Consider the following 24,609-nt stretch of genomic DNA (forward strand, 5'->3'; position numbering starts at 1 on the left):
CCCAGGATGCTGCGTCGGACCTCGGACCACTTCCGTTCGGCGACGTAGTTCCGCTTTGCTGGGCGCGCGGTGGACGGTCTGAAACGTAGAGCGCGGCTTTCGCTGGGGCTTCGCGTCTCCGGAGCCCAGCATGGCTTCCACACGACCCTCCTCCACGGTACGGGTCTCATTCTGCCAGGGAGTGCTGAGGGGGTGGGGGTCCCTGCGAAACAGGGCCGTTAGGGAACGGGCTACAGCAGTGGAGGGCCGAGGAGGAAGGCTGCTGTGTTTTCCTAATTCTTAAGTGCTTTCATCTGTTTCAGCTCGTTTTCACCTCTTACTACAGCCCCGAAATGTAAATATCTTTTCCGTCTGGTTCAGAAACGGAGCTCTGAAAGGGAGTAGAGTCTTGGCCAAGATTTATGACACTTTCCGAACTCTTAATTGTAACCAGGCCTCCTAACTTATCTACTGCTTCATGTCCGAAACGTTTGAAATGTGTGAACAGTAACTTTGTAACTTGTCCCTTGTACCATCGCTTTGGTTATTTCAGTTATCCTTGATAGCCCAGTGATGAGCAGTAATTCTGGAAATTTTCGTAAAAGCCAAGAAGAGATTGCACCTGCTGCAACCGTATGAAATAAACATGTTCGAGAGAAAACCTTTGACAGAAAAATCAGCAGGAGAAATTCACTAGTTTTATCCATCTCTTCCTATCTACAAAACTTAAGTGATTAAGAGACTGGAACCACTCTTTGCCTCCACCCCCAGATCAAGGAAGACACATTTTCACTGGTGCCTGGTTTGTCCTTTGTGTGGGGAAGAAATAGGTTTGAAGCTCTAAATAAGCTGCATTCTGCTGGGAAACCCAGTAGATTGCTAAGATTAAGCTTTAGGTTAATCTAGGTCTTTGTTTTAGCAGGCAACCAAAACTAAGGCACCAGATGACTTGGTGGCTCCTGTTGTGAAGAAACCACACATCTATTATGGAAGTTTGGAAGAGAAGGAGAGGGAGCGTCTGGCCAAAGGAGAATCTGGGCTTTTGGGAAAAGAAGGACTCAAAGCAGGAATTGAAGCAGGAAACATTAACATAACCTCTGGTAAGATGCAGATTGTGAGTTCATCTTTACCTTTCGTGCTCAAATTTTCTGTAATGATTACCTGCCTCAAATATCACTAGTTTATGTCCAAAAACTACAAATAATAAGCTTGCACCTATCGAAGTCCATATTCTCTGCCTGCCTGACTTGGGATTATCATCCTGAGAACCTTTTTCTTAAACCTTTTATACAGTTTTTCCTCAGTGAATTGTTAGTAATTTTACTAGGAATTTATTCAGTGTGTATTTGGATTCAGTGATTTCCTTTGTCTTCTGGAATCGAGTGTAGTTCTGGCGTTAGCTTGAAGCTACTGTGTTTCCTAATATTCTCCTCTTTTTAGTTTTCCAACTGTTTTTCACCCAAAGTGAAATTATCTCTTTTTAAAGTGATAGCCATCTTTGTTTTGAAAGCAGTAATACAATAAAGAAATATATGAAGTAGAAAAACCTGTAATCTTTATTAATTGGGGCTATATCATTTCAAGAACTTAATAAAGCTGTGAAAATACATTTTTTTCCATAAATGAAACCACGATAAACAAATTGTTTTGTAACCTGCGTTTGTCATTCTGAATACTGTTAAATGGGCTTTCCTGATGGCTCAGTGGGTAAAGAATTCACCTGCAATGCAAGAGACACAGGAGACAAGGTGGGTTTGATCACTGGGTGGGGAAGATCCCCTGGAAGAGGAAATGGCAACCTACTCCAGTATTTCTTGCATGTAAAACCCCATGGACAGAGGGGTCTGGTGGGCTACAATCCACCAGGTCGCAAAGAGTTGGAAACAAGTAAGCCAATAAGTACACACACACTGTTGAGGGTATTTTTTCATGCCAGTAACTAGTAGTCTACTATATTTTAAAAATAAAATCATTCATGTTTGTCATAAGAAATTCAGACAGTATGCTGCTGCTGCTAAGTCGCTTCAGTCGTGTCCAAATCTGTGTGACCCCATAGACGGCAGCCCACCAGGCTCCCCCGTCCCTGGGATTCTCTAGGCAAGAACACTGGAGTGGGTTGCCATTTCCTTCTCCATCAGACAGTATAAAAAGACTTCCATGCAGATAGGACTTCTGTCAAGTTTCTCATCGACCCTCCCATACATTTTCTTTTCTATACACATGCACTTTTCATGAGTTTTAAACCTTTTATGTTATTTTAAACATGACGGCATCACGACTGTACTCACTTCTCATCCAAATGCTTGTTTTTTATGTGAGTTTTAAAACTAGCTACTAGATTATCCAAAAAGCCTTATAGTTAAGGCTTATCATTTTCATGGTAATTATTTCCAGTTTACTGTTACATTTGTTAGTGTTCCTATACTGAGACTGTTTCAGAGAGTAGCTTTGGCAGCTGTTAAAATAATGTTTCTATTTTGCCTTGGAGAGAAAGCCTAGTTAACTTGTAAAAGTGCTCTGTATTCACATTGTCTCATGAAAGCTGTGTGTTTGTGTACGTGTAAGTTGCCAAATGAAACAAGATGACTTGAACCAGTTTCTGGCCTTTAAAACCTCATTTAGTTTTCTGGTTTTGGCATACTTTAATAAACTGAGAAACTGTAAAGTTTCTTACAGATTAGTTAACTGTCCCTAGAGGCGTGCACTGGAGAAGGCAATGGCACCCCACTCCAGTACTCTTGCCTGGAAAATCCCATGGGCGGAGGAGCCTGGTAGGCTGCAGTCCATGGGGTCGCTAAGAGTCGGACACGACTGAGTGACTTCACTTTGACTTTTCACTTTCATGCATTGGAGAAGGAAATGGCAACCCACTCCAGTGTTCTTGCCTGGAGAATCCCAGGGGGAGTCTGGTGGGCTGCCGTCTGTGGGGTCGCACAGAGTCGGACACAACTGAAGCAACTTAGCAGCAGCAGCAGCAGCAGCAGAGGCATGCAGACTCCAGTTGTAAGAACTTATTTCTCTCTCCCTAATTGAAGAAGATTGGTGATCATGCTGATATTGCCTGTTCTCTTTATAGGAGAAGTGTTTGAAATTGAAGAGCACATCAGTGAGAGACAGGCTGAAGTGTTAGCAGAGTTTGAGAGAAGGAAGCGAGCCCGGCAAATCAACGTTTCCACAGATGACTCAGAGGTCAAGGCTTGCCTTAGAGCTTTGGGGGAACCCATCACACTTTTTGGAGAAGGTCCTGCTGAAAGAAGAGAAAGGTACCCTTTCTAAGTACTTACTCTTTTTTAATCACAGGATTATAGTTCCAGATTTTAGTTGTTGTTGTTGTTCAGTCACTAAGTCATGTCCAACTCTTTGTGACCCCATGAACCTCCCTGTCCTTCACTGTCTCCCGGAGCTTGCTCAGACTCATGTCCATTGAGTCAGTGACGCCATCCAACTGTCTCATCCTGTTGTCCTCTTCTGCTCTCAATCTTTCCCAGCATCAGGGTCTTTTCCAGTGAGTTGGCTCTTCGCATCAGGTGGCCAAAGTATTGGAGCTTCAGTTTCAGCATCAGTCCTTCCAATGAATTTTCAGGGTTGATTTCCTTTAGGATGGACTGGTTGGATCTCCTTGCTGTCCAAGGGACTCTCAAGAGTCTTCTCTGACCCCACAGTTCAAAAGCATCGATTCTTCAGTACTCTGCGTTCTTTACGGTCCACATCCATACATGACTACTGGAAAAACCATAACCTTGACAATACGGAACTTTTTCAGCCAAGTGATGTCTCTGCTTTTTAATACACTGTCTAGGTTTGTCATAGCTATTCTTCCAAGGAGCAAGTGTCTTTTAATTTCATGGCTGCAGTCACCATCCACATTGATTTTGAAGCCCAAGAAAACGAAGTCTGACACTTTGCACTTTTTCCCTATCTATTTGCTATGAAGTGATTCAACCAGATGCCATGATGTTCATTTTTTGAATGTTGAATTTAAGCCAGCTTTTTCACTCTCCTCTTTCACTTTCATCAAGAGGCTCTTTAGTTCCTCTTCACTTTCTGCCATTATTTAGTTGGTATTTGTAGCTAAACCTTTAATAGAATGTCTCACATAATGTTGACAGAATATCTTAGGTTGTGTGAATATGGTTTAGTCCATAATCTAAGTCTTAGGCCAGTTTATTCTCCACTACTAATTTTTCTTTATAAACTGTGAAGATGTTAACATGTTCCCTCCCCTTCCTCTCCTTAGTGTATAGTTTTGAGTTGGGTAAAATTTGTCACTGAACTCTGAAAATTTAAACAGCAAACACGTTTTTTGTCATTAACATAAAACATGATGGTAAGTGTTTTTTGGACATTATTGAAAAGAGGTACTTTCCTCAGATAATGCTATTCTTGTGATTCTGAAGTTCCAAAATCTCTCAGTGACAGGCTAGTCATGTGCAGTTATGAGGATGTGACCTGCCTGCCTCTTTAGGACTTGGGGCTTAACTATTCCTCACTTATTACATTTACCCTCTTAAGGCCCTTACCACTCTTCAGCCCAGTGCAGACTGACTGACCACTTCCACATTGAAATGGCTGTTCATTAAGGTCATCAGCTCATCTTTACTAAGAATAGCCCTAGTACACTGCCACCTATTCATCCTTCAAACGCTCCCTTTCCTTGGCTTCCATAAAACCCAATCCTGTTTCTTTAGCTAATTCTTCTAAGCCTCGTTTTCCCCCTGTGTAACCTTTTTTTTTTTTTTTTCTGTGTAACCTTTATAAACTGCTGTTGTTTGTCCTTGTCCTACACCAGCCATGAGGGATCAGGTCCGTTCCCATGGCATGGTTTACGTGGAGTTTCTATGGACTCCCATGGCATGGAGTCTGATGACTCCCAGGTCTCCGTAGCCTAGCTGTTCTATAGTCTCAAATTTGACATCTCTAAGTTGTTCAGTCACCAAGTCGTGTCCAACTCTTTGCAACCCCAGGCACTGCAGCACGCCAGGCCTCCCTGTACCTCACTATCTCCTGGAGTTTGCCCAAGTTCATGTCCATTGAATTGATGATGCCATCCAACCATCTCATCCTCTGTTGCCCTCTTCTTCTGCTATCTTAGGTCTTTGCCAGCATCAGGGTCTCTTCCAGTTAGTTGGCTGTTTTCATCAGGTGGCCAGAGTATGGAGCTTCAGCTTCAACATCAGTCCTTCCAATGAATATTCAGGGTTAATTTCCTTTGGGATTGACTGGTTTGATCTCCTTGCTGTCCAAGGGACTCTCAAGAGCCTTCTCCAGCACCACAGTTCAAAAGCATCAGTTCTTGAGTGCTCTGCCTTCTTTATGGTCCATTTCTCACATGCATATGTGACTACTGGAAACACCATAGCTGTGACTGTACGGACCTTTTTAAGCTAAGTGGTATCTCTGCTTTTTAATATACTGTCTGGGTTTATCGTTGCTTTCCTTCCAGGAAGCAGTCATCTTTAATTTCATGGCTGCAGTCACCATCCGCAGTGATTTTCTTCATCCTAAGAAGAGGAAATTTGTCTCTGCTTCCACCTTTTCCTCTTCTATTTGCCATGAAGTGTTAAGACCAGAGGCCATCTAATTAGATTTTTTAATATTGAGTTTCAAGCTGACTTTTTCACTCTCTCTTTCACCCTCATCAAGGTGCTCTTTAGTTCCTCCTCGCTTTCTGCCATTAGAGTGGTATCATCTGCATATCTGAAGTTGTTGATATTTCTCCCAGCAATCTTGATTCCAGCTTGTGAGTCATCCAGCCTGGCATTTCCATGATGTACTCTACGTATAAGTTAAATAAGCAGAATGACAGTATTCAGCCTTGTCATACTCCTTTCTTAATTTTGAACCAGTCATTTATTCCATATAAGGTTCTAACTGTTGTTTTCTTGACCCGCATATAGGTTTCTCAGGTGACAGGTAAGATGGTCTGGTATTCACATCTCTTTAAGAGTTTTTCATGGTTGTGATCCACACAGTCAAAGGCTTTTGCATAGTCAGTGAAATAGAAGTAGACGTTTTTCTGGAATTCCTTTGCTTTCTCTATGATCAGCGAGTGTTGGCGATTTGGTCTCTGGTTCCTCTGCCTTTTCTAAACCCAGCTTGTCCATCTGGAAGTTTCCTCTCAAGTACTGAAGCCTAGCTTAAAGGATTTTGAGCATAACCTTACTAGCATGGGAAGTAAGCGCAATTGTCTGGTAGTTTGAACATTCTTTAGTACTGTCCTTCTTAGGAATTAGGATGAAGATTGACCTTTTTCAGTTCTGTGGCCACTGCTGAGTTTTCCCAAATTTGCTGACATACTGAATGCAGCATCATTTAATAGCATCGTCTTTTAGGATTTGAAATAGCTCAACTGGAATTCCGTCACCTCTGCTAGCTTTATTGGCAGCAGTGCTTCTAAAGGCCCTCATGATTTCACACTCATGATGTTTGGCTCTAGGTGAGTGACCACACCATCATGGCTATCCAGATCGTTAAGATCTTTTTGTACAGTTCATCTGTGTATTCTTGCCATCTCTTCTTGATCTCTTGTGCTTCTATTGGGTCTTTACTGTTTCTGTCCATTATTGTGCCCATCTTTGCATGAAATGTTCCTTTGATATCTCCAGTTTTCTTGAAGAGATCTCTAGTCTTTCCCGTCCTGTTTTCTGCTGTTTCTTCACATTGTTCTTTGACGAAGGCCCTCTCTTTCCTTGCTGTTCTCTGGAACTCTGCATTCAGTTGGGTATACCTTTCCCTCTCTCCCTTGCTTTTCACTTCTCGTCTTTCCTCAGCTATTCTTAAGACTTTGTCATACAACCACTTTGCCTTCTTGCATGTCTTTTCCTTTGGGATGGTTTTAGTCAGTGCCTCCTTGTGTACGGTATTACGAACCTCTGTCCATAGTTCTTCAGACACTCTGTTTACCAGATCTAATCCCTTGAATCTATTTGTTACCTCCACTGTATGATCATGGAGGATTTGATTTAGGTCGTATCTGAATGCCCAGTGGTTTTCCGTGCTTTCTTTGGTTTAAGCCTGAATTTTGCTTTAAGGAGCTGATGATCTGAGCCACAGGTAGCTTCAGGTCTTGTTTTTGCTGAGTGGATAGAGCTGCTCCATTTTCGACTGCAAAGAATAAAATCAATCTGGCACTTGGTGGTGTCCACGTGTAAAGTTGTCCCTTGTGTTGTTGGAAAAAGGTGTTTACTATGACCAGTGTATTCTCTTGGCAGAATTCTGTTAGCCTTTGTCCTGCTTCATTTTGTACTCCAAGGCCAAATTTGCCTGTTACTCCAAGTGTCTCTTGACTTGCTCCTTTTGCATTCCAATCCCCTGAGGTTAAGAGAACATCTTTTTTTGGTGTTAGTTCTAGATGATCTTATAGGTCTTTATAGAACTGGTTAGCTTCAACTTCTTCAGCATCGATGGTTGGGGCTTAAACTTGGGTTACCGTGGCATTGAATGGTTTGCCTTGGAAACGAACCGAGATCATTCTGTCATTTTTCAGATATTGCACTCAAGTACTGCATTTCAGACTCTTTTATTGACTATGATGGCTACTCCATTTCTTCTAAGGGATTCTTGCCCACTGTAGTAGATTTAATGGTCATCTGAATTACATTTGCCTATTCCCATCCATTTTAGTTCACTGATTCCTAAGATGTCGATGTTTATTCTTGCCATCTCCTGTTTGACCACTTCCAATTTACCTTTATTCATGGACCTACGTTGAATGAAATTAAAAGACGCTTACTCCTTGGAAGAAAAGTTACGACCAACCTAAACAGCATATTAAAAAGCAGAGACATTCCTTTGCCAACAAAGGTCTGTCTAGTCAAGGCTATGGTTTTTCCTGTGGTCATGTATGGATGTGAAAGTTGGACTGTGAAGAAGGCTGAGTGCCGAAGAATTGATGCTTTTGAACTGTGGTGTTAGAGAAGACTCTTGAGAGTCCCTTGGACTGCAAGGAGATCCAACCAGTCCATCCTAAAGGAGATCAGTCCTAGGTGTTCATTAGAAGGACTGATGCTGAAGCTGAAACTCCAATCCTTTGGCCACCTGATGTGAAGAGCTGACTCATTGGAAAAGACCCTGTTCCTGGGAAAGATTGAGGGCAGAAGAAAGGGACGACAGAGGATGAGATGGTTGGATGGCATCACCGACTCAATGGACATGAGTTTGAGTAAACTCTGGGAGTTGATGATGGACAGGGAGGCCTGGCCTGCTGCAGTCCATGCAGTCACGACTGAGCAACTGAACTGAAGTTAACTGATGTTGAACTCATCTATTTTCCATCCTTTTCCTATTCTTGGAAATAACACAACCATTCACACGGTTTTCAGTTAAAAACCTGCATCACCTTCTGTATAACCCGTAAGCAAAATCTTGTTTATTCTACTTCTGAAATGTACCTCCAGCATGTCCTCTTTTCTCTCCCTCCACTAGTTTAACCTTTAGACTATTGTAGTAATCCCAGATGTGCTGTATTAATTGTTTGCTTATCTATTTGCTTAACAAAAATCCTACAGTGTCTCTTACTAAACTTAGAGTAAAAAACTCCTAACATGCTCTTCATCCTTACCTTGTACCCCTCTTCCCGTTTACTAGACTTAGTAGCCATAATGATCCTCCTAGGATGCTCAAGCTTTTTTGTGTGTGTCTTTCGACTTAATTTTCCTTTTTTTGTTCCCCTCTCTCGCCTTTTATGTTGTGATTTAGTTGCTAAGTTGTGTCTAACTTTTGCGACCCTATGGACTGTAGCCTGCCAGGCTCCTCTGTCCACGGATTTTCTAAGCAAGAATAGTGGAGCTCTCGCCTTTTAGAGCTTTTCAGTTCTTTTGGTTTTAGCATAAATACCACCTCCTTAAAGAAGCCCTTCCTACCCTCTGCTCCCTGGTAAAGAGCCCACACACTGCTCTGTCACGGTGTGTTACTTTGTCAATAGCCTCGCAAAGGATACACTTTTACCGTTTGTTGTTTGTGTCCCTTAGGTGACTGTCTGGAGTCTCCCCCGCCACCGTCCTATTCAGTCCATTAAGTCTCAAGTGGGAGGATACCACAGTATGCTGAGCTCCCTCCTTTGTTCTTCCCTCTTTATTCTCCATACTTTTCCAGGAGTCTTTCTCAAATGTGAATCCTGCTCACCCTGGCATTAGGAGCGCATTGTGGCCTGGCCCCTACTTAGATTCGCAGCCATTTCTCTCACTCAGCCTTTCCCAATACCCCATGCTCCAGCCATACTGAACTGTTTTGATTCCAGGCTCAACGTGCTTGCCTCTAGACCTTCACATTTGTGGAACCCTCTGCCTTAGCTGTCCTTTCCGAACATTCTTGACCTTTGACCTGATTGATTGACGTCTCGGTTTAGAGAACATCTTCTCCATAGGGCCTTCCCTGATTCCCTCCAAGTCTAGGTTGTTTACTCAGGATTCCCCTTAGTACCCTGTGAAGTCAAGGGCTGTTTCTTAGTCATTTTTTATACTTAGCGTGTCAAGAGTATCCAACACGCTGAGTGAAGTAAGGTGAAAGTCCTACTTTACCTTACCTCAACTCTATTTAAATTCTGATCTTCTTTGTTACAGGTTAAGAAATATTCTCTCAGTGGTCGGTACTGATGCCTTAAAAAAGACCAAAAAAGATGATGAGAAATCAAAGAAGTCCAAAGAAGAGGTAAATACGTCCTTGGCTTCATAGTGTCAGCACGCAGGAGACAAGGGGCTAGTTCTCTCGTTTTCTGTTTTCAGAGCTTTACTTTGCCTCGGATGAGGGCCAGAGCAGGGGTTGGAGACTGCTGTTCAGGAATAGTTGTTGGCAGTTGTTTGTGGTTCCTTTGTAGATACAAACGGAAGTAAGCGAGTTTCCCATTTCGGGAAAGAAGCACAGCATTCCTGGTTTCCCTTGTAAAAAGGAACCAGAAATCATCCAATAAGAACTCATAGAAAGAAGCACATCAGAAAACACATATACCTGATTTCATCATATTATACTGAACTAATTCACCTTTCTCCTGGGCAGTTACAGTAGGGAATTGATAGCTATGAAAGAGGCAGGGATGCTTCAGACTTGACATTTCTGCTCTTATTTAACTTTCAGTATCAGCAGACCTGGTACCATGAAGGACCACACAGCCTGAAGGTTGCTAGACTGTGGATTGCTAATTACTCACTGCCCAGGTGAGGAGAAACTTGAGAAGGGGGAAGAAGCATGCTTCTTATTTCCTCTCAGGGACTGAGGATCTGCTTTATAATGACTGTGGTTGTTAGTTGAAATTGAGTGATACAGAGACTTCTTTGGACCCTTGTTTCCAGCCTGTTTGCCCAGGGTAATGTTTTCCGTGTTACAGGGCAATGAAACGCTTAGAAGAGGCCCGTCTTCATAAAGAGATTCCTGAGACAACTAGAACCTCCCAGATGCAAGAGCTGCACAAATCTCTCCGAGTAAGACTCTCTCAGCGATTGCCCGATGTTTTAAAGATTTCTGCAGTATTTGTTATATGTTCTACCTTGGCCCGCCTCTAACAAATAAAAGGCAGCTGTACATCTTCCTTGCTTGCACTGTTGCTGCTTGGGAGGATCCATCAGTTAAGGTGGCAGGGAACCTACTGTACTTCGTACCAGGCAGAGGCCTGTGGTTCCTGTGCTTTACTTCTCCCTTTTAATATGTTAGACTGTACTTTAAATCTTGCCATGGCTTTCTGGTTTATTTTTAGCTGACAGAGAAGCTATTGACACGGACTGTAGATGACAGCATGGGGGAGTTCCAGATAAGCCTTGACTCCATTCATTCGTTCATTTGTAGAAGTGTCTCCTGACAAAAAAGGAGGGGTGGGGAATCTTAGGGTGGGTTAGAACTGGAAAGATTTTTTTTCTTTTTTTAATGGTGGAAAAGCCAAGAAAGTCTTGGGTTAGCATTTAATGATTCCTTGTTTGTCTGTTTTTTTAAGTCTTTGAATAATTTCTGCAGTCAGATTGGGGATGATCGGCCTATCTCCTACTGTCACTTTAGTCCCAATTCCAAAATGCTGGCCACAGCCTGTTGGTAAGTCCCCATTTTATAGTGTTCTGTTTTCTTTTCCCTGAATGGGGTTCTGGGGGAAAAGTCAACATTTGTTTTGGAAGGCCATTGCTTGGCTTCCCTGGTGGCTCGGCTGGTAAAGAATCCGCCTGCATTGTGGGAAACCTGTGTTCACTCCCTGGGTTGGGAAGATCCCCTGGAGAAGGGAAAGGCTACCCACTCCAGTATTGTGGCCTTGAGAATTCCATGGACTGTATAGTCCCTGGGGTCGCAAAGAGTTGGACGTGACTGAGCTACTTTCAAAAAAAATGTGAAAAATAAACAGAAGGCCTCTGCCATCCCATTTTCCTCTGCTGCCTCATGATCACATCAAACTAGAGGTGGTAACTCGTGCCCATTGTAGTTTGTGATAGAGCTTTCAGTTCGCATCTGTCAGTCACATTCTTGGCATTAGCATCATTTTGGGGCAGATATATTAATACAGGGAGTTTATAGACTAACTATACACACCTTGATACAGCTTTTCTTTTTTAGTTATATCACCTAAGCAAGATACTTCATACTTTTAGTTATGTGACCTAAGCAAGATACTTCTCTGTAAGCTTCAGTTTCTTTATCTGTAAAGCAAAGCAAATTACCGTTCTTGTGTTTATTCTGTTTTCTGTTTGCCATCGCATATGCAGAAAACTTTTAAGACGTGAAAACTTTGTTGTTTTGTTCTGTTCAGTCACTTAGTTGTTCTCGTGGGACATTGTCGTCTAGTGAGGGGCAGTCTTCCTTACATTGTACACACAGAAGCTACTTGACTAGGCAGAAATCGAGACCAATTCAGGAGAAAACCAAGGACCTATGTAGATTCGTCCACCTCTTCAAGCCTCAGCTGTCTTTATTATAAAGTAGAAATGACTCACTTTGCTGTGCAGCAGAAACTGACACAGCATTGTAAATCACCTGTACTCCGATTTAAAAAGTTAATTACCAGAAAATAAAACGAATACACAAGTAAAGTAGAAATGATCATTCCATCTTATGTACCTCACAAATCTGTTATAAGGATCATTTGAGATGATAGATATAAAAGTAATTTGTTGGAATTTTTCAAAATAAAGCATTTTTATTTAAATACTTTGTAAGTAGTAATATGCTATTCATATTTAAGGAGATAGTATCATTATTAATATTACAGGTAGGTAACTTCATTTGTCCTACTTTGCCTAGAAATCGGTCCAAAAGCTAAGGAGAAGAGCAACTTGTGCTGTAGTATTTACAGTCCAGTAGAGGCCTTTGTTTGCTTCAGACCTGGCTATAGCTTTCTTACATAACCCTCCAAGTGATAAGCCTTTTCTTTTTTGTCTGCCACTATAACGATTTTGGGGGGTAAGAAGAAATTGTCCTTTAGTAATGTTACCAAGATACCTTTTCCTTCCCAGACCAACCCTGGCTGAGATGCTTTCCTTTGTATTTGATAGGAGTGGGCTTTGCAAGCTCTGGTCTGTTCCCGATTGCAACCTCCTTCACACTCTTCGAGGTGGGTTAGACTCTTACCTAAATCTTGCTCTTTTTCCCAATTCAAACTCTATCAAGCAGTATAACTCTTAAAGCTCTACAGGACACTCAAACCCAGTACACACACGATTGATTCTTGATATGATCTGACTTGGTTTGGTTTTCTTTGACTGCAAGGCTGAATGATAATGACATCATATGCATATTTCTCTCTCATGTCCAGCCCTACTCTGGCATTTACAATCTAAAGCAAGAAACATTTTTTTGTGTGTGAAGCTTTTTTTTAATGTAATTTATACGTTAGTTTAAATTTTAAAAGTTCAATTTTTTAGTAGTTGAATAACTAATACTTTACAGGTTCACGTTTTCTGAAATGTGTATATATAATATTCCTCATTGTGTATATTTACACTTAAGTTATAATGGAACAGCAGCCCTTTAATTTCCATCTCTTACACTCCTTCAGGCCATAACACAAATGTGGGAGCGATCGTATTCCATCCCAAATCCACAGTCTCCTTGGACCAAAAAGACGTTAATCTGGCCTCTTGTGCTGCTGACGGTTCTGTGAAGCTGTGGAGCCTTGACAGGTGAATATTACTGCTCTGTCCGCACGGCAGTCACCGCAGTAAACAGTTGATTGGTTGGCCCTAGGGACCTAGAACTCTGTACCTTGGTTTTTGCCTCTAATATAGTGACCGCTGTTTCCTGGCTCCAGTTATTCTGGAACGATCCATTATACCTGCCATTGCAATAGACTGACATTGGACAAATGCGCTATTTGGTAGATTGACTGAAAATAATATCCAGACAGCACATTGGTTCTTAGCAAACAGCCACAGGGGAAGAAAGAAGGTTATGTCCAGCAGTATTGCCAAGGAAGTGATGTCTCCTCCCAATATTGTCATCCTTTACCTAAACCATATTTTCCAGTTACAACAGGCTTCTCTGTTTTAATGTGTTTGTGATTATTTATTGTTTTCCAAGAAATAGTTAGAAGCACCTTGTTGCCTAAAAGACTTCTGAATTCAGTTGCTTAGTTTTCCTTCTTTGGGAAAGCACATGAGGCTTTTGTTCTAGGATTTTGTGAGGAGCTAATTAGTGTCTCCACTCTGCTAGATAGGATCTTAGCTGTGAGCACAGCAGGTTTTAATTGGCTTTGGTAATACGTAGCAATATTTGTTCCCCTAGGGCTTTGATTAGTTCTGTGTATCCACGTTAATAGTGTTCCCTTCTTAATTGCCCTCTTTAGGGTTTGTGTTTATTTCCTTTCACTGGTGTTTCAGATCTTCTTTCTGCTGTTGCTGGTAGTAGAATTTAATGGCCACTGAAAGGAAACTAAGCCTCTGTTTAGGAGTTCTGCTTTCATGTGGATCCTTGAACAAGCTGAAGTTTGAGATAAAATTACCTATAATCCACTTGCACCAGAAATGTTTGATATTGCCCTGCATCTCTATCAAAGTATGTTTCTTTCTAGAATCTCAGCAGTCCTTTGGTTCAGAGAAATTATTTTGCTTGTTAGGTTGAAGTATCTTTTATTTTTCTCTTAATCTTAAGTGGTGTAGAATTAAGAGTTTGTTGACAATGAATTGAAATAGAAGGACAATGCTTATTGAAGTGCTGTGGCATCTGCTTCTGGTTCATTGACTACACTGAAGCCTTGACTGTATGAATCACAACAAATTGTGGAAAATTCTGAAAGAGATGGGAATACCAGACCACTTGACCTGCCTCCTATGAAACCTATATGCAGGTCAAGAAGCAACAGTTAGAACCAGACATGGAACAACAGACTGGTCAAAATTTGGAAAGGAGTACGTCAAGGCTGTATATTGTCACCCTGCTTATTTGACTTACCTGCAGAGTAAATCATGAGAAATGCCGGGCTGGATGAAGCACAAGCTGGAATCAAGATTGCCTGGAGAAATATTAATAACCTCAGATATGCAGATGACACCACCCTTATGGGAGAAAGCGAAGAGGAACTAAAGAGCCTCTTGATGAAAGATGAAAGAAGAGAGTGAAAAAGCTGGCTTAAAATTCACATTGAAAAAACTAAGATCATGGCATCTGGTCCCATCACTTCATGGCAAATAGATGGGGAAACAATGGAAATAGTGACAGACTTTTATTTTGGGGGGGATCCAAAATCACTGCAGATGGTGATTGCAGCCATGAAATTAAAAGACACTTGCCTCTTGGAAGAAAAGCAATAACAAACCTAGATAGCATATTAAAAAGCAGAGGCATTACTTTACTAACAGAGGTGCATATAAACAAAGCTATGGTTTTTCCAGTAGTCATTTATGGATGTGAGAGTTGGACCAGAAAGAAGGCTGAGCTCCGAAGAACTGATGCTTTTGAACTGTGGTGTTGGAGAAGACTCTTGAGAATCCCTTGAACTGCAAGGAGATCAAATCAGTCAATCCTAAAGGATATCAACCCTGAATATTCAGTGGAAGAACTGATGCTGAAGCTGAAGCTCTGGTACTTTGGCCACCTGATGAGAACTGACTCACTGGAAAATACCCTGATTCTGCAAAAGATTGAAAGCAGGAGGAGAAGGGGACGACAAAGGATGAGATGGTTGGATGGCATCACTGACTCAATGGACGTGAGTTTGAGCGAGCTCCAGGAGATGGTGAAGGACAGGGAGGCCTGGCATGCTGTAGTCCATGGAGTTGCAAAGAGTAGCACACAGCTGAGCTACTGAACAACAAAAATGGGCAATGTTCACCTCTGGACATATGTAATAGTCCCAAAGCTTTTATAACCTTGGGAGGTGATTAGATTATCGTTGGCCCTAAAATTTTAACAGATTACAAGTTACAGTTTGGCCTGTCCACCCATGCAGAATGAATGCCTGTGTGCTCAACAGTTAAAAAAAAATTCAGTGAATATTTGCATGAGTGTAAGATAGTTTACGTAGGATATTCGGTTCCTTTTCAGTGATGAGCCGGTGGCAGACATTGAAGGGCACACCGTGCGTGTGGCCCGTGTGACGTGGCATCCTTCGGGGCGCTTCTTGGGTACCACCTGGTAAGCCATCTTCTTGTTCTGTCTTCAAGTCATGTTTTCTTGGACTGCAATGAATCAGAATCACAAAAGACTATATGGTACAGTTAAGGCTAAGTGTATTCGGCTTTAAATTGCAGTTAAGCTGAGATTTCAGTCACTAAATGCCAGAGAGCTAGAGTTTCCCTCTTCTCTTTCTTGGCCAATACTAGAAGTGCATTTTTTGATGGAGAGGGGCGGTGGGGTGGGCTATACGTTGTATTATAACTTCACTGCTTACAGATCAGTCTCTTTTCTTGGTTCTATAAATTCAGTGAGGCCAGAATCTATTAAAGAAGTTTTTGAGATACAATTTACGTGCAGTGGAATGGATTTAAGTGTATAATTTAGTCAGTCTTGACAAATGCATGCGTTCACATGACCCACATCCCTGTTGTTAGAGGTCCGAGGGAACAAAAAGCGCCCACCAAGCTGAGAAGTCCTTTTCTTTGGTTGCACTGAGGCTTCGTTGCTGCTGTGGGCACTCTGGTTGTGGTGAACGGGCGCTGCTTTTGTCGCAGTGCACGCGCTTCTCACTGCAGTGGCTTCTCATGTTGCTGACTAAGCTCAGCCTCTAGGCACGCAGGCTTCAGTAGTTGCGTGCGTGGGTAGCCCACGTCATGTGGAATCATCCCGGCCCAGGGATTGAGCCCATGTCCCCTGCATTGGCAGGTGGATTCTTATCCACCGTACCACGAGGGATGTCCCCGAGAAGCATCTTGAGAGGAATAATCAAGGTGGACAATTCCATCCATATAACCAGTGGATCAGTTTATTACAGGGTCACTTATAGGGTGGGATCTGGCAGTCAGCAGTCCTGAAGCATTCACAGCTGCAGTCTGCACCTTCAAGAAGCCATTGCAGCAGTTTTATAGTTAACCTAGGGTACGGGGGTCTGTGCTTGGAAGCAGGAAGTACATTCCTAAGTCAAGATTTATGAGTGGGTAACCAGTAGGTGCTGGGAATACACCAGCAAAGGTCTTCATTGTTTGACGGCTAACAGAGCATGGAGGTCTCCTGGTCCTAATGGTTGTTAAACAATATCTATGAACTATTAATAAAAGCCCTTGACAATAGAAAAGTGATTTACCACACAGTACAGTTCTGGGTGGGGTCAGCAGGAGGACAGGAAGAACTGTATGGGCCCAAGACGGCATCAGTTATGCTCATAGCCATACACTTGTCGATAGAGAGAACACTTGCATCACCCCAGAAAGTTCCCCCATGCCTTTCCCAGCCAACTCCCCTTTCCAAAACAACCCCTGCCCTGATTTCTGTCACCATAAATTAATTCTACGTGGTCATACCTTATAAACTCATTTGTGCCTGGGTTCTTTAACTCAGCACAACGTTTTTAAGACTCATTCCTGTCGTCGCGTGTATCGGTAGTCCCTTTTTATCGCTGAGAAACAGTCGGTTGCATAACTGCCAGTTTATGCATTCTCCCATTGGTGGACACTTGGGCTGTTTCCAGCTCTTGGCTGGTAAGAATAAAGCTACTGTACGTATCTTGTCCAGTACTTTTTGTGGACATATTTGTCTTTCCTTTCTCTTGAATGAATACCTTAGAATGCAATTGCAAGATTATAGGGTAGATGTATATTTAACTTTTAAAATTTCCAAGGGGTTTTCCATAGTGCTGGTGTCATTCTGCATTCCCAGCATTCTAGTGTTGTTGTTTGTTTTTTTAACATCTTTGCAACATTTGGCATTGGCAGTCTCATCATTTTGACCAGTCTTGCAAGTATGTAGTGAAATCTCATGGTTTCAGTTTTTATTACTCTGATGACTCTTGGTGTTGAGTCATACGCTTATTGACCCTTTGTGTATTTTCTTTTGTTCAGTGTTCAGGTGCTTTACTCATTTTTTAATTGAGGATTTTTTGTTTGTTTTATCTTTTTTCCCATATGTATTACAGTTTTCTCATCATTTATTGAGATTTTCACTATTGAAATTTCTTTGGTGGCCGCATTGAAAATCATTTGACCGTGTGTATGTGGGCCTCTTTATATACTCTCTATTCTCTTATATTCTGTTGATTTACTTGTGATTGATTATATCCCCAACATTCAGTTTAGGACTCAGTAAATGCTCAGTGAATGGAAGGACATAACAGTGAAATTGGGGAAGAAAGTAGGTGACAGAGTCTTTGTTCTGGGCCATTCTAAGGGAATTCTGTTTTCTAAAATAGCCACTGAGATAGTTTTTTAGGCATGGGCAGTCCACAGTTTCCCATTTAGCACCCAAGACAGATAACGCTTAGTTGTGGAGACATTATTTATGCCAGAAAAGAATTTGTTAATATGGTTGTATGAGTAGTTTCAGAAATATAACTTGAGCTCCAGCTATTTACAGCACTTGGTACATTGAAGCACTTTGTACACTTGTAATTTATAGCCCTTTGTACACTTTGAGTATCTGCTGGTTAATTATTAGCTTGACTTTTTAAGCTATGACCGATCATGGCGCTTATGGGATTTGGAAGCTCAAGAGGAGATCCTGCATCAGGAGGGCCACAGCATGGGTGTGTATGACATTGCCTTCCATCAAGATGGCTCTTTGGCTGGCACTGGGTAAGGCTTCTTCCACACAGCCGGGGCAGCTCAGTCGTCTGACCTCTGACATCTGCCTGCTTCCAGAGGAAACTGGGTTCACAGTACTCATTCATGAACTGTTTTGTCAGGGGACTGGATGCATTTGGTCGAGTTTGGGACCTGCGCACAGGACGTTGTATCATGTTCCTAGAAGGTCACCTGAAGGAAATATATGGAATAAATTTCTCCCCCAATGGGTAAATAAGCTCACTGAATGAGGGGTGCACAGGCAGGGTTAGTGGCCAGAAAGTATTCTGTGTTTCTGACTTCCTCTCTGTCTGATCCACAGCTACCACATTGCAACTGGCAGTGGCGACAACACCTGCAAAGTGTGGGACCTCCGACAGCGACGTTGTGTCTACACCATTCCTGCCCATCAGAACTTAGTGACAGGTGTCAAGTTCGAGCGTAAGTCTTCCTTCTGTTGTAAGCCTAACTACAAGACAAACAGATTGCATTGGCATGAAATGCAGGCCAGGTGTTAGCTTAACTTGGAAGGGGAACATGAGAGAATTTGGACCCTGTTGAAGGAAGAAGTGATCATTTCCTTCCCTCAACCACCCTTTCAGACAGAGCTCTGACTGCATGCCGCTTGTTGCTAGGAAGTAAAGAAGACTTCTGTGCATGTTTTGCTTTCCAGGGAAGGTCCACGCACTTAGTTCTTAATATTATTTTGAATAGGTTGTGTATCAGGGAAAGAACCAAAAGACCTTAATAATGTTATTTGTTTCCCTAAGTCTGTCTGTAGTTGTTCTCTTTTTTGTAGAGGCCTAGTAAAAATGCAGATTGGAGGTTGGCGTTTTATGAATGCCAAAATAACATCTTTTTGAAAATAGTATACTCTAGTGGATTTTGGGACTTCCCAGGTGGCACAGCGGTAAAGAATCCACCTGCTAGTGCACGAGATGCAAGAGACGTGGATTTAATCCCTGGGTTGGGAAGATCCCCTGGAGGAGGAGATAGCAAGCCACTCCAGTATTCTTAATTGCTTTAGATTTTTTTTTTCCTTATGTGGCATGTGGGATCTTAATTTCCCAACCAGGGGTCAAACCCATGCCCCCTACAGTGGAGGCATAGAATCTTAACCACTGGACCACCAGGGAAGTAACCCACTCTAATATTCTTGCCTGGAAAATTCCATGGACAGAGGAGCCTGATGGGCTACAGTCCATGGGGCCACAAAGAGTTGGCCACGACTGAGCACACACCCTGCAGATTTGGGTTCTGTTCTTTTTCTTACGCTCTTGAATATTTCAATTCCTGAAGTAATTCCTCTTCTCTTTTGTAGCTATCCATGGGAATTTCTTGCTCACTGGTGCCTATGATAACACAGCCAAGATCTGGACTCACCCAGGCTGGTCCCCTCTGAAGACTCTGGCCGGCCACGAAGGCAAAGTGATGGGCCTAGACATTTCTTCCGATGGGCAGCTCATAGCCACTTGCTCCTATGACAGGACCTTCAAGCTCTGGATGGCTGAATAGGCAGGACCATGGAAGAAGGACTCAGTCTCCCTTTAGAGCCGTTTTCAAAAGAAAGGAACTGATGTGTTTTGTTCTATCATGTACTTTGCCAATTACCATGTATATAGATCCTCAAAGAATCGAATTTCTGTCTCAGCTCCCACTTCAGGCAAGCAGCCCAATCCTTGGGTATTGGTCAACCCCTTCCATGGTTGAAAAATTTGTTTTCCTCTTCAAGCCCCTCCATGAACTTCGTAGACACTGTTTTTATTAATCTTTTGTTTGAATGCCCTCTTGCTTCCCTCAAAGCACTCAGGATTTTTACTTCTTGAAACCTGGCTTTCCGTTACATGGTACGTGTTTCAGGACTCCATGTGACCCGGAGAGCACGACGTCTGTGCTCTACAGGAAGCCCTCAAGTAGAGAAGCGTGTCTCTCTGTGCGCTGGCTGAACAGCACCTGACAGAGGAGGGCCCTGAGCATGGAAGGCGAAGACGTGAGCCACAGCTGTGTCCTGGCTTCCGCAGCAGAGGTTCACCTCATCCTGTTGAGTTCACTTGGAATGCTAACTGCATCAGGAAGTCCAGAACTGAGCATCTGCCTCTTCAGAAGATGTCTTCCATTTTGCTTTGAAGTTTGGCATCCTTTGTTACCCCAAAACTAGGACACTGTGTCAAGATTCAATGAAATTTTTAGAAAGCAAACACGATGTCTCTACTGTGCAAGTTCTTTTCTGTTGGTTATTTATATGTATCCTTCATGTGGAGATAACTCTGGGGAAAAAAAAAATCCCTAATGGGTATTCCTAAACATAAACTTTTTTTCTTTATTGCACACTTGCTACAGAGTAAGATCCTATTTAAAAAACTGTCCTTTAAAGAATTATTTTTATAGTGAAGCCTTTCCTGAGTCCCAGCCATTGGTCCACAGAGATCCCTTTTTTTAAATTTGGGATATAACACATGATCTCAAGTATGGCTTATTCCAATTCCATCTCCTTAGTAAGCATTCTGTCAGTCATTTTTTTAAAAATAGAGGGCTGTTGGATTGTAGGCCAGACTACCAGTGAGCTGTATCTGGACCCTCTAATTCTTATTCATCGGCCACGCAGCAGTTACCTTCTCTTTCCACCCCAGATATACAACCACTGAACTCTGAATTCACACAGATTCACACAAAAATAGAATTGGCAAGGACTGTGTATAGAAAATTGAAGGGGCTTATATGATGGCTTCTTGAACATTCAAAACACTTGTCCTTTGCTTCCCAGGGAGGCTGACAGTTACTCTTGTACAAACTATGAATGAGTGACATGTAGCTAAAGGGACTTTTTAGTCTGATTGCAGCTGCAACCAAGTAGGTGCGCATCCTGTGTGCCTCTGGAGGTTCTGGATTATCAGCTCTGCCTTCCGTTGTGCACTTCACTCTTTTCACTGTTTAACGGGCTCTATTTCCTCCATAGTTGTGGTGGTTTAGTTGCAAAGTTGTGTCCGACTCCTGCAACCCCATGGACTGTAGCCCAGCAGGCTCTTCTGTCCATGAGATTCTCCTGGCAAGAATACTGGAGTGGGTTACCATTTCCTCCACAGTTAAGCCATGAAGAATTGTTTTTTTCATAACTACCTTTGTAGTGTGTTGTAACTAATAATGAACCTTAGTATATTAGCATGCAATTTTTAAATATAGTGTGTTCAAATTTTCTCAAAGTGAAATTTTACTATCATTCAAATTTGTCTTCTTTTTGGGGGAGTGGGGGGTTCCAAGTGATTTAGAAGCAGCAACTGAGTGAAAACATTTCATCTAAGCCTTTGGCAAAAGAAATGTGGAATATACATTTCCTCACTGGAAATATTGTTAGAAAGCCTTTGGCTGAGGAGCATACACTGAGTGTGGCATTTCATGATCATGGTGAGATAATCACACCGCCATCACTTAAGGGACACTTTGTCCAGATACCGCCAGGCCACACAGACATCTTATTTAATTCTCAATCTCCTGAGCTAATTATTATTGCCTTTTTTACAAACAAAACTACAGTTCAAAGAAGTAACTTGCTCCAGATTACCTAATTAGTAAGTGGTAAAGTCTTGACTCTGACCTTATAAGAGGTTCATAGGACTTTAGTATGTTAGCAACACTGACCAGACCCAAAAAAAAAAAAACACACCAGTCCAGTCAGCACGGCCTGTTCCTGTACAAAGCCTGAACTTTTTAACCACTCTACCTTGTATTTATTTTTTACTTGCATTTATTTTTTTGGCAGCATTTATTCCCAGACCATTACGTTTTTTGTTTCTTCATTTTCTTCTGGGGTATGTTTTTCTTCTGTGCCACCTCCTCTTCCAGTTTAGAACAGTCTCCTTTTTCAGTGAGAATTTGTCCTTTTTTCAGCGTCGCAGGGACAGTGAGGATCGTCTCAGTGTGGCAGGGAGAGCTCCTGGATCGGGTGAACCCACCATGAGCTCTGTAAATCCTGCGCCCCCTCTCGGGGGCTTTGTTCACCTGGATGTGCTTGGTGGCCAGAGCATCTGAATCTAAGCCCTTCAGTTAGGCATTGCTCTCTGCGTCTTTGAGCATATACAGTAAAAACTCAGCCCTCTGGACCACCAACCCTGCATCCAGCTCCTCTTTGGCCTGAGCAGACCTACAAACTCTATCATTGTGATGACAGAATGGCATGGCACATGTTCTATAAAGGGACATCGTTCAGATACTTGGTGGCATTTCAAATATGCATACCCTAAATGGCCTGGGCCATTTCACAAGTGTTCTTAAAGTGAACATGGGAAGATTTTTGAACCTCTTGATTTGCATGATTTTCTGGGATTTCTGGGTCAACTGAATAGCAAACCATTTTTAGAAGTCACCTTCTTTCCCCTGGCCGGCACACGGAGGCTGCATGATGCCTGGAGTTACTGGAAAAGACCTGAACCAGCAGGAGTCTCAGAGCGCCGGCCGCCTTCCTCAAAAAGTTCGGGAAGCTGAGAGTCCCTGAATGGCTGGACACTGTCAAGCTGGCCAAGCATAAAGAGCTCACTCCCTACAATGAGAACTGATCCTACACACGAGCTGCTTCCATCGCACAGCACCTGTACCTCCAGGGGCGCTGGGCGTGGCCCCACGACCACGATCTCTGGAGGGGCATCAGAGGAATGGCATCATGCCCAGCCACTTCAGCAGAGGTTCCAAGAGTGTGGCCCATCAGGTCCTCCAAGCCCTGCAGGGCCTGAAAATGGGGGAAAAGGACCAAGATGGGGGCTGCAAACTGACATCTCAGGAAAAAGATCTGGACAGAATCACCAGACAGGTGGCAGCTGGCAACAAGCAGCATTAGGGCAAATGGTCCTGGGTTAATAAATTGCCTCATTCCTTAAAAAAAAAAAAAGTCACCTCGGGTCACTTACTGGAAAAGCCTGTTCCACCGTTTATACCACATCACTGCATCTGTTACTCTGACTTCATGCCAAAGGGAGTTAATTTCATCACTTGTACCTGTGAACTTACAAGGAGCCTACAGTGTTACTCAACAGGAAACTATTTGTATTTTGGGTCAGATGGTGCTTTGTTCTGTAGAAATGTCTTCAGCATTGCAGCATGTCTTAGCATCCCTGACCTCTGAGTACCAACAGCCAGAAACAAAACTCACCCCTGCATTGGAGGACCAAAGATTTCTAAATGAGCTCTAGAAGGATGGCACTGCCCAGTGTTAGAACCATTAATATTAAATGTGAAAACAGAAGATGCTGCAGTGTTAACTATATAACCTTCCCTATTCCAGAATACTCAAAGCTGAGTCTTGCTTGGTGAATCAGTCACTCCAAGAATAGAGGTTCTGTTTTGACTGTAAGGCCTCCACCACATGCTAGCTGGGTGACCTTGAACAAGGTAGCTAAACTTGGGGAGCCTCAGTTTCATCTGTGAAATAGGGGTGAGACCTCCTGAACTCAGGAGCAGTCGGCCCTAGTACGGAGGCAGGTGTTCCTTCCTGAGCTTCCCCCAGCTCCTCTCTGTTCCTCATGGCTCTGAGAACGTGAGCTCATTGCCTAATTTATCCGCCACAAGGTTAAGAAGCAAGAATGTGTAAAGAAATGAAGTCAGTGGGGAGAAGTGTGGAGTCCCAGCTTTAGGGTAATTACCTGATGGCGCAAATGGAGAGGTAGATGCTAGTCCCTTGGCAGGATATGAAGGCGGCTTTCCAATTTCGTAATGGAGAACTTTTCCTTCACAGTGGAGCTTAAGGCTTTGGTGTTGCTAAACATGAAGTCTGCATGTCTTGGCAATTTGGGACTATTTTATACATTAAGACCCATAAGAATTTATAGAAGCTGCTAAGTCGCTTCAGTCGTGTCCAACTCTGTGTGACCCCATAGACAGCAGCCCACCAGGCTCCCCCGTCCCTGGGATTCTCCAGGCAAGAACACTGGAGTGGGTTGCCATTTCCTTCTCCAATGCATGAAAGTGAAAAGTGAAAGTGAAGTCGCTCAGTCGTGTCCGACTCTTAGTGACCTCATGGACTGCAGCCTACCAGGCTCCTCCATCCATGGGATTTTCCAGGCAAGAGTACTGGAGTGGGGTGCCATTGCCTTCTCCGTTATAGAAGCTACCTTCATGAAACTCACAAAATGTTATATAAAACAAATGAAATCAACTCAGTTTCTGGCCTCTGAAAGCTTAGTCTACAAATTCATCCCCCCAAAACCAAATGTTATTGTTTTGTGATGGTGTTCTAATTTGCTTTGAGGTCGTTTGAGACCTGAGTCACCAGGTAGCATTAAAACAGAAGTCAGGGTTTTAGATACTGCAGAGGTGGCCACTGGCAGTCAAGCGGCATCCAAATTCTATCCAGTTTTCCTTGGTCCCTGGATGCTGTCATACAAAATAAAAAGCAGGGTTCCCTGGCTGCGGTGCTTGGGCTGGGAGCTAAGGCTTTTACTCTGTCTGGAGTCTCTGCCTTACCTCTCTTTTGGCTGCACCTCATGGCATGTGGAACCTTGGTTCCCTTGCAGTGGATTCAGGATGTCCT

The 24,609-nt window shown here is 42.8% G+C and overlaps 1 protein-coding gene and 1 pseudogene across 4 annotated transcripts; both read left to right on the top strand.

Annotated features, from left to right (window-relative positions):
• The first annotated feature begins 10 nt into the window (after nt 1-10).
• PRPF4 (pre-mRNA splicing tri-snRNP complex factor PRPF4) lies at nt 11-20,290 on the top strand. 4 transcript variants are annotated; one of them, XM_019966748.2, is made up of 14 exons: nt 11-157; nt 902-1,079; nt 3,056-3,242; nt 9,540-9,627; nt 10,051-10,130; nt 10,301-10,394; nt 10,901-10,995; nt 12,441-12,499; nt 12,944-13,067; nt 15,427-15,516; nt 17,982-18,104; nt 18,215-18,322; nt 18,415-18,533; nt 19,414-20,290. In XM_019966748.2, the coding sequence occupies exons 1-14, from the start codon at nt 131-133 to the stop codon at nt 19,605-19,607; spliced, it is 1,566 nt and encodes a 521-aa protein (XP_019822307.1). In that variant the 5' UTR covers nt 11-130; the 3' UTR covers nt 19,608-20,290. The 4 variants fall into 4 exon arrangements, with proteins under 4 accessions (XP_019822307.1, XP_019822306.1, XP_070651407.1 ...); XM_019966747.2 differs by having other exon boundaries at nt 29-157; nt 899-1,079; XM_070795306.1 differs by having other exon boundaries at nt 43-163.
• Nucleotides 20,291-20,433: 143 nt separating this feature from the next.
• On the top strand, nt 20,434-23,356 carry LOC109563363 (small ribosomal subunit protein eS19 pseudogene; annotated as a pseudogene).
• The last annotated feature ends 1,253 nt before the right edge of the window (nt 23,357-24,609 follow it).

The sequence above is a fragment of the Bos indicus genome, chromosome 8 (genome assembly GCF_029378745.1).
Source record: "Bos indicus isolate NIAB-ARS_2022 breed Sahiwal x Tharparkar chromosome 8, NIAB-ARS_B.indTharparkar_mat_pri_1.0, whole genome shotgun sequence".
Taxonomy (NCBI): Eukaryota; Metazoa; Chordata; class Mammalia; order Artiodactyla; family Bovidae; genus Bos; species Bos indicus.

Excerpts from the sequence above, each read along its gene's own strand:
- PRPF4 (XM_070795306.1), top strand. The coding sequence starts at position 131 with ATGGCTTCCACACGACCCTCCTCCACGGTACGG. Across the intron at positions 3,243-9,539 it reads CCTGCTGAAAGAAGAGAAAG|GTTAAGAAATATTCTCTCAG; the intron begins GTACCCTTTCTA and ends TCTTTGTTACAG. Across the intron at positions 10,996-12,440 it reads ATGCTGGCCACAGCCTGTTG|GAGTGGGCTTTGCAAGCTCT; the intron begins GTAAGTCCCCAT and ends TGTATTTGATAG.